The sequence below is a fragment of the Acanthisitta chloris genome, unplaced genomic scaffold, assembly GCF_000695815.1.
Source record: "Acanthisitta chloris isolate BGI_N310 unplaced genomic scaffold, ASM69581v1 scaffold17669, whole genome shotgun sequence".
Taxonomy (NCBI): Eukaryota; Metazoa; Chordata; class Aves; order Passeriformes; family Acanthisittidae; genus Acanthisitta; species Acanthisitta chloris.
Window position 1 is genome coordinate 27,951 of NW_008689956.1, and position 12,424 is coordinate 40,374.

A 12,424-nucleotide genomic window follows, 5' to 3' on the forward strand; every position below is an offset into this window, starting at 1 on the left:
ATTTGCAAAGCAAGCACACATGGAATTGGAACAGCCACATTCAGCATAGGTAAATGTTACCAACCCTGCTGAATGCTGCTTGGAGTGTCTGACCATGTAAATAAAACTGGGTAAAACTGGGCAATAGGGCAACACAGCCTGGCAGGATACCTGGGTTTTTTTTTTCCACAAGGATCACTTTGATTAGACTCCATTTTAAAGGAACTGAATGCATTTACACTTCTTCCCCAAGCAGCATACAGCTCTTTCCCCAAAACATACAGTGCAGATGGCAGTGAAGGTTTGCTCGTGCAGACACTCCCAGAGCAGCACAAACATGGACCAGGCCACTCCCTTGGGGACACAGCTCCTCCACCATCACAGAAAAAAAGGACCTCAAAGGAGTGTGAAGTAACACAGCACCAGCACCGTCCTGACCACCAGGCAGGACCAGGCTACGAGAGGGCTGTTCTCCTCCCTTGGGTAAATGGGGTCCCCTCCATTCTCAGCCTTGCACCTCCTTCCCTCCATGTTACACTCTGTTAACACCTCTGGAGCAGAGGACACAGTCTCCCCAACGGTGTTTCCCTCACCTTCCTTGAGGGTGCAGTAGTCGATCTTGTACTTGGTTATCTTGCCGTTACTCAGCTCTGGAGGAGGAGGCAGCCACGTCACACGGATGTCACCAGGAGTCATGCTCGACAGGGACAGCTGAGGGGCAGCACTGGGAACTGGGTACAAACCACCGTGAGAAGTCAGCAAAGACCAGAGCAAGACCTCAACACCTCTCTGCCAGCTCTCTGAGTTGACTGGAGGCCACTACCTGGTGTTGGCCCTGCCACAGACACTGGTGACATGCAGTCTGTCCCAGGGGAACCAACACCCCACAGCCCTACAACAGCTCAGAGCATTGGGGGGATCTGAGGAGGGGAGATGGTGGGTTGCTTAGCTTCCAGGCTGCCTAGAGCCTGCTGGCCCCAGCCCCACTGCTCCCAGGGACCCTGTGTCCACTGCAAACTGGGCAGGTTGGCACACACCAGCTATCAGCCTCTGCTGTACTGTGGAGCACAAAGGAGACACAAAAGGAAATGGCTCTCAGATCCAGACTGCAGCCTGAGAATCCCCATTCCCTTGAGAAACACAGCTCTGGGCTGTAGGCAGCTTTCAACTCAGCTTTTCAGGCTTCAGACACACACATGTGGGACCAAGCAGGTCACTATGTTGGAAGCATTAAAAGCACATAATGCACCCTGCAGCAGAGCAGGGTCTGCCAAAACCATCACTGCTTGCCTCTGTCCTGCAGCCTGTTGAAAGCTGGACATGTTCTCCTGCTGGGCAGCTGTCCTTCTGGCACTCTGCCTTTACTGCTTGCAAAATGCTATGTGATAAATGGTAAAATCAACACAAACTACTGGCTCTAAAGGGATCCAACCTCAAGGCTGCTCCCACCCCAACAAATTGCAATAGATATCTTTCTTCTGAGCTGAAACTGAGCCTGGCCGAGAGTCAAGCTTGGAGCAATACCACATGAGCTAAGTGAAAACCCTGAGGAGCTGACTGCAGTCCCTGCAGGATTCTCATGGGCCCCAGTGTCAGCCAGGTCATTTTCAATGCCCTTCATTACCCAAGTGACAATCAGACCAGGGTGCAGGTTTAGGTTTCTAGGAGCTCCTGCTATTCTCCATAGCACATTCAGTGCTCACCATGAAACAGGCCAAGAATATTTTTTAGGCACCAGTACCCATCTAGTTCAACACACCGTCCTCCAGGGTCTGGACAACGATGGAAGAGGATGTCCGGCTGGCTCCAAGCTGGGAATATGCAACCACGTAGAAGACATAGTTGGTATTGGGTTCCAGGTCCTTGACTTGCAGCTCAGTGGTGTCATTATTGACAGCAAACTGGTATTCCACATTATCTGTTCCTAGAGACAAGGAAACACTGATCAGCAGGTCAGTGAACTGCCAAGACACTCCTCAAAAAATCACTTAATTCACAAGGTCCACAGTGTAAATCCCCTTTAGAAATCACTGTCTTCTACAATTCTCCCAGCACCTACACAAACCCCATCTCATATGTGAGTACTTTGGGCAGAAACATCCAGTGCCTCAATGCTAACACCTCCATTGTGACTTGAGTTCCTTAATCCATGCTGGGGCAGCTGAAGTTACCAGCTTAATTTTCAGAGGAGTTCTGGCAACAGTTCAGCAAGAGTATTGGCTTGCTGGCTGTTTGGGAAGATAGACCCCAAGAGACCCAAGTGCCTCACTTCAGATTCTGGGTGTGAATAATTTAGTGATTGCCCCTGTACACAATGCAGCTGGTTAATATCTCCCTTAGCAATCACACCTTTTGCATATAAAATCAATGTGTTGGGAGGGAAAAGTAAAGAACAGAAAGAGTGCCTGGTCCCACTAGAATCCAGACAGCTCAGCTACATGGACACACTACTGCTTGTCCACAAGTTAGTGTGTGTTGGCTAATTCACAGGCACTACCACAGGCTGATGCTGATCCACAAGACAATTCCTACACCTACAATGAAAAGGGAATTGCCTCATGCTGGTCACTAGCTGGGAAAGTCAACCTGTGCCTTGTACCGGCAACACAGCTGTGCTGCAGAGGCATGTGACACCTACCCACAGCCCGCTGGTAGTGTAGGGAGAAGCCGATGATCTGCTCACTGTTGTGCTCCGGCCGCTCCCAGGACACCAGGACTGTGGTGCTGGACAGAGACACAGCTGACACCTTCTTGGGAGCACTGGGCAAACCCTCCCGCACAATCACCGAGAGCTTGGCCGTGGCACAGGCCATGCCCAGGCTGTTCTCAGCCACACACTGGTAGTAGCCAGCATCCTCCAGGCCGATCTGGTTGATGACGAGGCTCCCGCTGCTCTGCACCTTCACGCGCCCGTTGGAGAGGATGGGCTCCCCGTTCTTCAGCCAGTGGATGCTGGGGGCTGGCTCCCCCTCCGCCTTGCAGACAAACCTGGCCGTGCTGGCTCGGGTGCGGGAGATGGTTTCAGGAGCCTGGGAGATGCTGGGAGTAGCTGGGAGGAGAGAGGACAAATTAATGCAAAAAGGAGGAGGAAAAGATAGCAAAGCAAATCCCTTCTCCTCCCTGCTCGGTGCTATGTTTTATTCAGTAGCAGCTTTGCTTACAAGATAGGATTTGCCAGGCAGACTCTAGAGGCTTAATTTAGACTCTGTCCAAAAGGAAAAATAAATTCTGTATCAATCATGTGCTGCGTTCCCTGATCCTAGACTGCTCTCCCTGCTGGCTTCCACGATACTGAAAGTTAATTGCTGATAGAGATTTCCATGGGGGAACCCTGGAGAACAAGAATAAGGCATAAAACGGTTCAGTAAATACCAGGAACTAAACCCCAAATTAAAGAGGTGACACTCCCACTGAGAGCTATCCCAGCCCAGGGCCTCCTGGCTCTAACCTGGCTCCCATCCTACTCAGCACAGGCCACGAATGCAACTTCTTGGGGATCTCCTGGATGTTGGTCCATGCGATCCACAGCTCCCTGGTCAGCATTTCTACCTGAAGTGTTACTTACCAAGGACCCGGAGCTCAGCTGCAGCGGTAACAAACTGCCTGGTTTGGGGTTTGTTAGCACGGCAGACGTAGACCCCAGAGTGATGGGGCTGGCTGGAAGGAATGAGGAGGTTTGTCCGGCCCAGCACAATCACATCTGTGGAAACAGGCTTTCCATCTGCAGGAAGAAACATGCACAAATGTGGGAGGGAGCCCCAAGTTGCCCTTTATGAGGGCTCATAAACAACGCCAGGATCACAGCTGGGAAGTGGAGAGACCCCCATATCACAAAGCCCAGCCCAGTGGAGGGTTCCTGCTGGGACACTCCTTAGGGCTTGACAAGCCAAGGTTTAGTTTAGCCTGTAATAAGAGAAAAAGTTCTGGTTTGGATCAAAATAGTCTCTGATGCTTAGGGTGTGCCTGCAATGAGAGCCCCTAGGAATAGCACATTCTATGGAAAGCTATGCTAACACACGTCTTGGAAAAGCTGCTGGATCTGCCTGCTGATCCCCATCACAAACACACACACCTCCTGCCCTCACTCCTTAATGCAATGTCAGCAGAGTGCTGAATCACTGATAACTCAGGGGCTCCTCCCTCCTCCATGTCCCGGACATGAACCCAATTCTACCGAGTTCCTGACTCACTGTTTGCCCAGCCTGGCTGTAAGGTATCAGGAAGACACCTGGTTCACCTTGGGGCTCTGGTGCTTGGGTCAGTGACGTGGGCTGTGAGCTGCCCTCTCCCCATTCTCCTGGCTAAGTGCTCAGTAGTGCTGAGTAGGGAAGAAAGAAAGGGTGGCTACAGATCCCTGGCCAGAAGCTGAGATGTCATTCTACAACTTCAACTAGCCCTGGGCTCCCCATCATCATGGACAGGGTAGAGGCTGGTGCTGGGCACTGCTTATTCTCAGCATCACTCTGGTGTGAGAAACACAGGGATGTGGCATTGCTACCTCTGAATGAGTGTGGGAGACAAAGCCAAGAGCTGGGGACAAGCTGAGGAAAGGCCTGGATGGGAGGTCTGGCACCCATGGCCAGCTCTGGCACAAGTTAGCAGACTGGAAGAGCCAGTCAATTTGTGCCATAGCTGTGCAATACCTGATCTTGTCCCTCTCCAGAAGCACAACCTCAGCATTGCCTGCCCCTACCTCTCACAGCTTCAGCTGAGTCTGAATCTCACAAAGAAGCAAACTTCCCACCTCCACTGCGAGCAGCTGCACCTACTTAGCACCATCAGCAGGGAATGCGGCTGAGAGCAGATCCTCTGCCCCCTCCACCCATTTTGGGGGTATTCAGATGGCCTCAGTTCAGTGGCTGCACACTCAGAGGAGGAGTCTGCACACCCTGTTTGCACCGGAGCAGTTGGAAAACCTGACTCCAGATGGTAGCAATTAGCTGACACCACCAAGGCTGGCAAGAGCTAAAGTGGCAACCTGGAGGTACATCCTCAGTGTTCTCTACATGACTAATGGTCCAGTAACCCAGCCTCCTCCTTAATGAAGGCTTGGAAAGAAACATGCTTGTAGAACATAGAATGACTAGCACTGTAAATCCATCTCTTTTAATTGAAGGGTCCACACCAGGAAGCAGAGAGGGACCAAGTAAACGCTTGAAAATAAAGCATGGAAGGAACTGGTTCACCAACCTTCTCTTTCCCCCTCCTGCTTCCAAAAAAATTGTATAATGAAAATTAACTCTAATAATATCTACTATGGGCATCAGCAGCTCTCAGTGAAGCAATGAGCAAGTGATCTAGCATGAGAATGCTGAGCGTTTGTAATTGTGAAGTGCACAGGATAAATCAGAAATGTTTCTGCCAGAACATTTAATCCTTGCTGATTTGATTTCCAAAGCTGTATCCTCCGAGATTTTTTTGCTCCTTTTCTGTGGGGAAGAGGAAATATTTTTATACACTAAAATCACTGCCTGTGGACAAATCTGGGCTGAAAACCAACCACGATAAATGGTTACAGGGGAGAGGAGTCTTAAATCGTGACCCGGATTTATGAAAATGACTGAGAGCCTTTTCTGGGGGGAGAATCAACCTCTGAGCTGAGAATGTCTTCACTCAGAGCCTCTGAAACATATCTGATGGATGTGACTCTCAGTGAAGTGACACTGGCATCCTACTCGTGACTTTGGCTCTCAGCCCTGGGTAACATCTGCCAGCCCAGCTCATTCCTACCCCTCTGACGAGACCTAAGCAGCATCTCGATCCTTCCACTGAACAAAAACCTCCTGGTAACAGTCCCAGTCACTCCCAGGATTAACAGATTTTATCAAGTCTTATAATCCTGCAAAATAATACAAGCTATTTCTCCCGTGCAATGGCAGATTCCATGGAATCCCCAGTAACCTCTGAGTCCCTGGAGGAGTGGCATCCACCTGACCCCATCTGACGACCTTCACTGCTCCAGTTCACACAGTAAGAATGACTAATTTGGATCAAAAGGCATCCAGGCACCAGAACATCATATATTTCACAGGTCAAACAACTATAAATCAAACTACGTGCTTTGTAACCTTCAACTTTCAATTAATAATTCCACTTTGGCAAGGACACCCTACACTGCCACACCCTGTGTCATTAGGCACCCATGTAATGAGCACCCTTCCTGTCCCACAGATTTTTCCACTTTTTAATAGAGTATCCATAGGTTCCTCTTGACAACAAAAGCTTAATTCTGCCCCGCATGCTCACCTTGTCGTATCCAGGAGACGAAGGGGGTGGGATCAGCATCTGCCATGCACTCCATCACCACACTCTCCCCAGCCACCACCGTGGTGTTCTCTGGAGCAGCAACGATGGTGACATCTCCTCCTGCTGGCTGGGAACCTAGTGTCAAAAAGAGAAAGAAAAATCTGTCCTTCCAAATTGCAAAGTCCCTGGAAAGAGAGAAAATGTAGAGCACAGGCACCCCAGCTGTGCTTCCCTGGGTAGAGCCACCTGTGGAAATGGCTCACAGAATCACAGACTCACTGAATGGTTTGGGTTGGAAGAGATCTTAAAGATCTTCTAGTTCCAAACCTCTGCCATGGGCAAGGACACCTTTCACTAGACCAGGTTGCTCAGAACTCCATCCAGCCTGGCCTTGAACACTTTTCCAGGGATGGGGTATGCCCAGCCAGAGGTGAAAAGCAGGTCTTGTTTTTATAACGAAAGAAATGAGCAATCTGCCCTGCAAATTTACTCTAATCATGCTGGCTCTAGTGAAAATTGCTATCAGGATTTTCACATAGAAAATAAACAGTTTCAACCCAGCACCCTCCTCCACTGTTGCTACGTGGATGTTTATTAATAAAATGAAACCAGACTATCCTCAAACAGAGTAACACCACCACTCACACCCTTCACTAAAGCCTTTAAACAGCTCAGAAAGAATCCAGGAACTTGGTTAAAGAAACTCTAACAGCCAGATACAGGACTGCAAACTGCATCACACAGGTCAGGGCTATGTGTCCAGGTCTTCACCTGATCAGTCATTGCACATCTGGAGGAGAGAGTGCTGTGCAGCTTATACGAGCACAGAACCACAGCCAACACCTAAATCAAGCACAAGGTTTACAGGAAGGTCTCCAGGCTGTGTTGCACAATGTCCTGAGAACAGGATGGGGATATTCTGCTTGAAATGAACCTTCTGCCTGTGTCTGCCTGCTGCTGAGCAGAGGTTAAGGGAAGGTTAAGGAAATGCCTTTGCAGCGGCCAAATTTCTGTTGTCAGATGAAAACAACCGGAGCACTCTCGAGCAGACCAGACTGTTCATGACCCTCAACAGTAGCAGCCCTGTTCTTCCAGCTCTCTCAAATACCTCTGACTCTGAGGGACACTTTGTTGTTGTCCCCATGAAGGAAGAAGTAACTGCAGAGGAGTCACGTAGTACCAGTAACTCTTAGGCCTGCAAAGAAAGTTGTTGGCAGCAGGTCTCAAACAAATAAAAGCAGGACCTTTCTGCACAGTACAAACTCTCAAGATGCTGCAGAGTTCAAAAACCAAGAGGCTCAGAAAAGCTCATGAAGGACATATTTACCAGCACTGTTAAATACCAAGGTCTCACTGCAGTCCTCAACCCAAGATGTTCCTGACTGGGATACTGTCTGTCTGATTGAGATCCCTGACTGTCAGATGCTGAGGGAGATGTCCAAGGAAAGTACCATGTCCTCCCTGCCCAGGTTTTTTTTCACGTATTGTCCTCTAGCATCTGCTGACGTCACTTTTGGAGATGGCACTACAACTTCTGGACCTCAGGCCTGACCCACACTGAGCATTCATGTGGCATCCAAACAACTCACTCATGTTTAATTCCTTGTGGATATAAATCAGAGGAGCTTTGGCCTCAGCAGGCAGAGCTGCCTGCGTGGCAGGAGGCCACAGAGGGCTGCGCTGAATGTGCTGTGTTCAGTCCATTCCCAGGCTCGTTGCCATTCACTCTGGCAGGGTAGTCTTGCCAAAGAGTTGGTTCAACACTGAAATGTTCTTGCAGTCCATACGTGCGTGAAAGGGATTTCCATCTCTAGTATTGCATGAGCACAGTTAAAAGGAACTAACAAAAACCCTGAGGCATCAAGGGAAACAGGAGTCAGTGCTTGTCCAGCAGATGGAAGCAGAGACCAAGGAGCACCCACGGTCCCTGACCTGGGGCAGTGGCTGGACCACGCTGACCTGCAACCCCAGCCCTGGGCAAACATCGGCAATAGGAGCTGTCCTGGGGCACGAAAGAAGAGCCAGGCCAGCTGTCCTCCTTCCAGTGGAACAAAAACCCTGCACAGAGAGGCTGGTGTGGAGAGACACACACAGTCTCCTTTGGGGATGGACAGGGCTTTGCTCCATCCACATCCATTAGCTGCTCACATCATTCATGTCCACAGACACTTTCAAGCCTCACAGCCATCAAACCAAGCCACAGCAGGACAGCTTGGGGGACAGCACAGGGACAAGAAGAAAACACATCAGATATGGATTCAGAGACCTCAGTGAGAAACAGATCAAAGTCCTGGTCGCTTTTAACTGTGGTGCCAAGGCTGAGCCTGAGAACTACCGAGACAGAAAATGGGCTTAATGCAAAAACAGGCACAAGAGCTTCCACCACAGGCATGTAAGCTGAAGGATCAGAGACATGCAAGGCTCTGTGGGACAGCAGCTTTCTTCTCCAGTTCTACAAAGCAGTAAAATCCACAAGTAATCATTGGTCCTGCATAACAGCTATGTGCAGGGACAGTGAGACCAGGCTGGGTGCGTCAGGCTGCTCAGCACATTGCTAATGCAAGCCCTCTGCCCCATAGGGCAGACAGGGATGAGGCAACATTGGAGAGAACAAGGAGATGGAGCTCTCCAGCCAGGGTTTGGAATGAAACACACAAAAAAGCACCAGAAACAAAGAAAAGGGGTTTTACAGCAGCCATTACAGGGAAGGCCACAGTGCTGGGAAAACACTGGAGAACCCAAGTTGTGTGAGGTTGGTTTTAAGAGTGAGCTGGGGAAAGTGGTGCAAAGGAGCCAGGTGACAAGCTGCTCTCTGCTCAGGGCTAGCAGCATGGGTGGATGTGGTCACACCTCTCCACAGGCCCCAGGCTCCGACTTGGCTCACCCTGTGGAGGACTCAGTGAGCTTCATCTGCCCACTCTGGAGATCCATTACCCACTGTGGGGCCATGGCAGCAGGGCAGCAGCTGACACCCCAAGTCCTGGGAGCAGGAGTACATGTGGCAGGACTTCCAGCCTACCATGGGAGTGAGATCCTGTACCCAACACCAACAGCTGCCACGTACCTGCTGGGCAGGACGTGGCTGAAACGTGTCTGTGTGCATAAAGCTGTCCTTTTCTGCAGTGCTGGGGGGAAAAAATAAATCTAGAGTGAAAAAATAATGCCAGCCAGATGGTAATATATTCCCTGCCAGATTTCCAAGCAGCTTTCTCTACCGAGCTCAGGGCAGAGGAAGAGAGAAAGCTCCTCAAACCTGACTGAAACACTCATCTGTTGCATCAGGTGCATGGCCCTAGGTGCTGGTTGGCAGAGGCACCCCACATGTTAGAGAAACTTCACCTGAAGGCACTTGTCCTGTACCACTTGGTCCCTTGACAGCTGCCTGGTAGTGCTGTCAGTCACTAGGAGAGGGATTTTACCTTGGTTCCAGCCTTGAAAAAGTACTGGGAAAACATATCAGTCCAGACCCCACACCTGATTATTACTGAAATTATATTACAAACCTAAACAGTTCTGCTTGCTTTCCCAGTGCATTCCTGGGTGTGTGCATGGATGAATGCCCCTTACACTGCTTGCACACACAAACACAGTTCTCTGCAGCTTTGTATTCCACTGTGGGTCTCTCAGAGCAAGTCCACAAGCCAAGCTCCTCTTTAAACCAATCCCCTTTAGAGCACATTTTACCCTTGCTATCTCTGTAGGCCAGTTAGACATGATGGATTGCAGGTTCACTGCTACAAACTGGGTTTCATTTGGTTTGAGGAGTTCCCAAGAGCAGTACTAAGCTAACCTGGAAAACCTCCACACAGGGGATTCCGACACACATCAAAGAGTAAAACCAATGTGAATTTTTTCATCTCCACTGCCATTAAGGCAATTTCAGGTCAAAAGGGAATATTGTCAGAACCAAAGGAAAAAAAAGAGCTGCAGTTTCCAAAGCATCTTTCACTGCCTGAACAAAACAGGTCACTGAATGCACCTGCGCCGTGCTGGCCGCTCTGGGGTATTAAAAGCTTTCACAGTGCTGCTATTTAAAACTTGGGCTTTGAGATTTCTCCCCCTCTCCCAGCTTTGTTTTGTCTCTCCAAGCAGCAAAGCTGCTTCAGGCAAAAGCTTTGCACAGCCCAAGGCATAACCCATGGACTCACATCAAAACTCAACATCACTGATGGCCTGTGAGGACTTTTTGCCCTTCTGAATCAGAGGGATCAATCGTACCTTCTTTAAAAAAAACCTCTACAGGGTGCCAGGAATGGCTCTGGGATGACTGGGAATAGTTCACAGGACTGAGGGAAATCCTCTGGGCACCAAAAGACTTCAAGAAGATGTCTCTTTGCTTGTGGGTTGATTAACCCACACACGTGCCTATGTCTGCACAGGGAGACAACAAAGGTGCTGCCACAGACCAAGAGACTTACTGATCATCTGCAGAAATATTTCAGACTGTTCCTCTAGGTTTTACTGTTCTGAGCAACTCACTGCATAAGACTTCCCAGTCTATGTGTTTTTCCCCTTTCCTGTCACAAGACAGGAGAATCAGGCCAAATTTAGGTGCTCTACTTCATTGTATCATTGCTCTCACAGGCATCCCTCAGTGCCTGGAGCTGGGTTCAGGGCAGGCAGTGAGCAAACACAACAAATCATTTATGATCATGTGTGTTATAAAACCAAAAGGAGGTGGGGAAGGGAGCCCAGGGAACCTGGAGACAAGATCTCAGCACACAAAGCTGCCTGACCTCCGCAAATCCAATCTGTGTCCTTTCACAGGGAAGGGAATGCTGAGCAGGGATGTCAAGGGAGGCACCACGGGGAGCTGCTTGGGACAAAGCTCAGCATGTTTATTGAGGTTATGGCTTGAGTTATAACATACACGAGTGATTTCAAACTCCAAGAGTTCATAACTTGGCTCTGCCTCTAATGCATCCATAATTCAAGAGCTATCCTCTCCCGCCTTCCTGCTCTTGTTAGTGCAGAGTATCAGCAAAGAATTCAGGCAGTGCAACAGGAGGAAAATGCTTTTTGTTCAGCCAATTTGTGATGGTCGTTTGCAGTGACAAGAGGATGACTTCTGGGATGGGAACTAACACCTCTCTCGACTCCATAAACACCCTGCCTCGGCAAAAGTGCTGGAAGGTTAAACATGACTTGCATGGCGACACATTCAGCTCTCAGCTGTCAGCAGGTCAAGATTTGGAGATATCCAACAATCAAGCAACAATCTTCTGTTCTGCGAACTTTCTCACCCTCTCCGGAGGAGGAGCATGAAACCTTATTCATCCCTGCGAGTCTCCTCCGGGAATAGATCCTAGCACTGAGCAGCTGTTCATTAGAGAAAGTCAATGCTGTCACTGCTGTTATTCTGCAGACAATAAAGGAGCAAATTACCCATTGCAAAGCACACACCTTCAAAAATGCGGGTGCTGTGTTTGCAGAGCGTGTCCTTCTCCCACTCCACAGCTCTCTCCCTTTTCTGGATAACTCACAGACCTCCTGGACTGCTCAGGGAAAAAGCTGACAGCTACCACGGAGGAGAAGAAACATCCTCCAGACCTGCCTTCCTCTTCCCTTTATACCATCCTGGAAATTTATCTACCATTTATTTCTACTTCTGGGCTAGACCTGGGACAGGAGATAATTAGCATGTAAAATCACTAGGCAGGACAACTGCCCAACTGTATCCTAACACTATAGAATGAGGCAATATAAACAATGTCAGATCTCACACCTGAGCATGCTTAGCAACAGGCATTTCTTCTTTTCTAACTGCTCTCATCCAAGCACAGCAAGGCACAGCTTTGCAAACAGGAAAGCAAAGCAGCAGACTGGCACCAGGGCTTTTGCAGAAGTGGCTAGAGAAGGTGAGTGCTGCCCTTCTGACACCCTAAATCAGACCTCCCCAAACTATCACAACTCAAGCACTGCCTCCTCTTCTCCCCAAGCACAGCTCTTGCAACCACATATCCTTTCCCAATTTACCATGTGCCTTTTTATTCCACCTTTACTATACCAGAGCCTGCAGCAGTTTGGACCCAAGTTCTGTTTTCCTGTCACTGAAGGGCAGGGATGACTTTTGGTTACAGGATTATGGACTCAATTCCCCAAACATTTAGTTCTGCTTTGAAGCTTCTTAGTGTTGAGAACTCCTCTGCAGAGGATCAGCCTTTGGTTCCCAAGCCTTGCAGGAGCTTTTAGCTGTGCC

At 49.3% G+C, this 12,424-nt stretch overlaps 1 protein-coding gene across 1 annotated transcript in view; it reads right to left on the bottom strand.

Annotated features, from left to right (window-relative positions):
* IGDCC4 (immunoglobulin superfamily, DCC subclass, member 4) overlaps positions 1-12,424 on the bottom strand; it is a gene marked incomplete at its 5' end in the record, with an annotated part of 55,847 nt that overhangs the window by 20,345 nt on the left and 23,078 nt on the right. The window contains 5 exons of the mRNA XM_009081635.1: positions 573-710; positions 1,739-1,903; positions 2,618-3,028; positions 3,545-3,700; positions 6,226-6,360. Coding sequence (XP_009079883.1) covers positions 573-710; positions 1,739-1,903; positions 2,618-3,028; positions 3,545-3,700; positions 6,226-6,360 — 1,005 coding nt within the window. The remainder of the gene's footprint in view (positions 1-572; positions 711-1,738; positions 1,904-2,617; positions 3,029-3,544; positions 3,701-6,225; positions 6,361-12,424) is intronic.